Below are 1515 nucleotides of genomic sequence, written 5' to 3' on the forward strand. Positions count from 1 at the left end.
TCTCCGAGGCCAGGCGCTGTGCGCCGGGCTGGAGGACGCGGGTCGCACTATGACGGCAGCGAAAGCAGTGCTGGGCAAGCCGCCGGAGGACGACTTTGGCCGAGCTCTGCAGCGGGTAGCGCGGTCCACGGGGCCTTGCGACGTGGTCGCAAAAGGAACCTTTGGCAATACACTGGTCACCCTTCGAAAGGGCGCGGAGGACGGGATGGAGGAGCTGGCGCACAGGTCTAATTTTGGCAAGGTGCCGCCGAGCGGCGTGCGCGCGGGTCCGGCGTCCAAGAAAGGGGTGACTTTAAATTCGGTCCTGCGGACGGGGTCGATCGAGGGGCTGCATTACAGTGTCGCTTTGGCTTTCAGCGAAGGGGGGTACCAGGACTGGTTCGGAACCCACCGCTTTGATCGCGCGGCGGCGGCGGATCCGAAGCGGCCGTGTGGGCCGCCTGAGGCGCAAAACGTCCTGCGGGCAATTGTGCGGCATGTGGTGCAACCGGAATTTTGTGTCGCCGTTAGACCAGAACGGACCGATGGAATTTATAACTAGCCTTTCCAAGGACATGCCCCACGACTGCCAGGTGCGGACTTACGCCCTAGGTCATGACCGCTAGGTGCTCGAGCGTCTGCGCGCCATCCCCGAGGACGTCGCGCTCGTCGTCCGCGGTCGTCCGCGCGGAGGCCTCCCGGACCGCGAGCCGGATGGCGGCGCGCAGGTCGTGGTGGAGGTCCTGGAAGTCGGCGGCGCGCCTGCGCACGTCCAACTCGCTCTCGATGGACGGCTGGAAGAGGAGGCCCACGACGAGGTCGGCCTTGTCGCGGTCCGCGGGGCCGGCGTCGCGGAACGCGGGGTCGTCGTGGAGCAGCGCGAGCACCGCGCGCTCGGCGCGCGCGAAGTGGTCTTCGACGCCCTCGGTGGCGCCCTCGAGCTCGGCCACGGCGCCGTCCTCGTCCTCCACGAGCACGGGGCGGGCGGCGTCGGCTTCGCGGCGCGCCCGAGCCAGGAACTCCGGCCCTCGCAGGTCGACCGTCGGCTCTGCGTGGACCGCGGCGAGCGTGCACGGCGGCGGCGGCGTGGAGCCGGCGTCCGCGGCCATGAGCTCGTCGAGGAGCTCGTCGCGGCGCGGCGCGGCGCGGCGCGGCCGCCGCGGCCGCCGCGGCCCGCCCAGGAGGTCCTCGTCGTCGCTGTCGTCGTCGGCGACCGCGGCGGACGGCGCGGAAGCCGTGGCCGCCACCGCCGGCGTGGCGTCGCGCGCCGGGAGCGCCGCGTCGCGCGCCGGGAGCGCCGCGTCCGGCGCCGAGAGCGACGCGTCCGGCGCCGGGGCCGCCGGCGCCGGGGGCGCGGGCGCGGGCGCGGGCGCGGCGGCGGCCGCGCTCGAAGCGGGCGCCGACAGCTGCTCCATGGACGTGAAGACGAAGGACACGAGCGGCGTGTTCGCCGCCGTCGTGACGAGCGGCGCGTCCTCCGACACCATCGCGTCGTCGTCGTCGTCGTCGCCGTCGGAGCCTTCCGCGGCCGCGCCG

The 1515-nt window shown here is 73.1% G+C and overlaps 1 protein-coding gene across 1 annotated transcript; it reads right to left on the reverse strand.

Annotated features, from left to right (window-relative positions):
- Positions 1 to 587: 587 nt before the first annotated feature.
- Positions 588 to 1466, reverse strand: AURANDRAFT_67765 (hypothetical protein; the record flags this gene model as incomplete). Its single annotated transcript, XM_009043296.1, has 1 exon — positions 588 to 1466. The coding sequence occupies one exon, from the start codon at positions 1464 to 1466 to the stop codon at positions 588 to 590; it is 879 nt and encodes a 292-aa protein (XP_009041544.1).
- Between the last annotated feature and the right edge of the window lie 49 nt (positions 1467 to 1515).

This window comes from Aureococcus anophagefferens (genome assembly GCF_000186865.1).
Source record: "Aureococcus anophagefferens unplaced genomic scaffold AURANscaffold_49, whole genome shotgun sequence".
Lineage (NCBI taxonomy): Eukaryota > Pelagophyceae > Pelagomonadales > Pelagomonadaceae > Aureococcus > Aureococcus anophagefferens.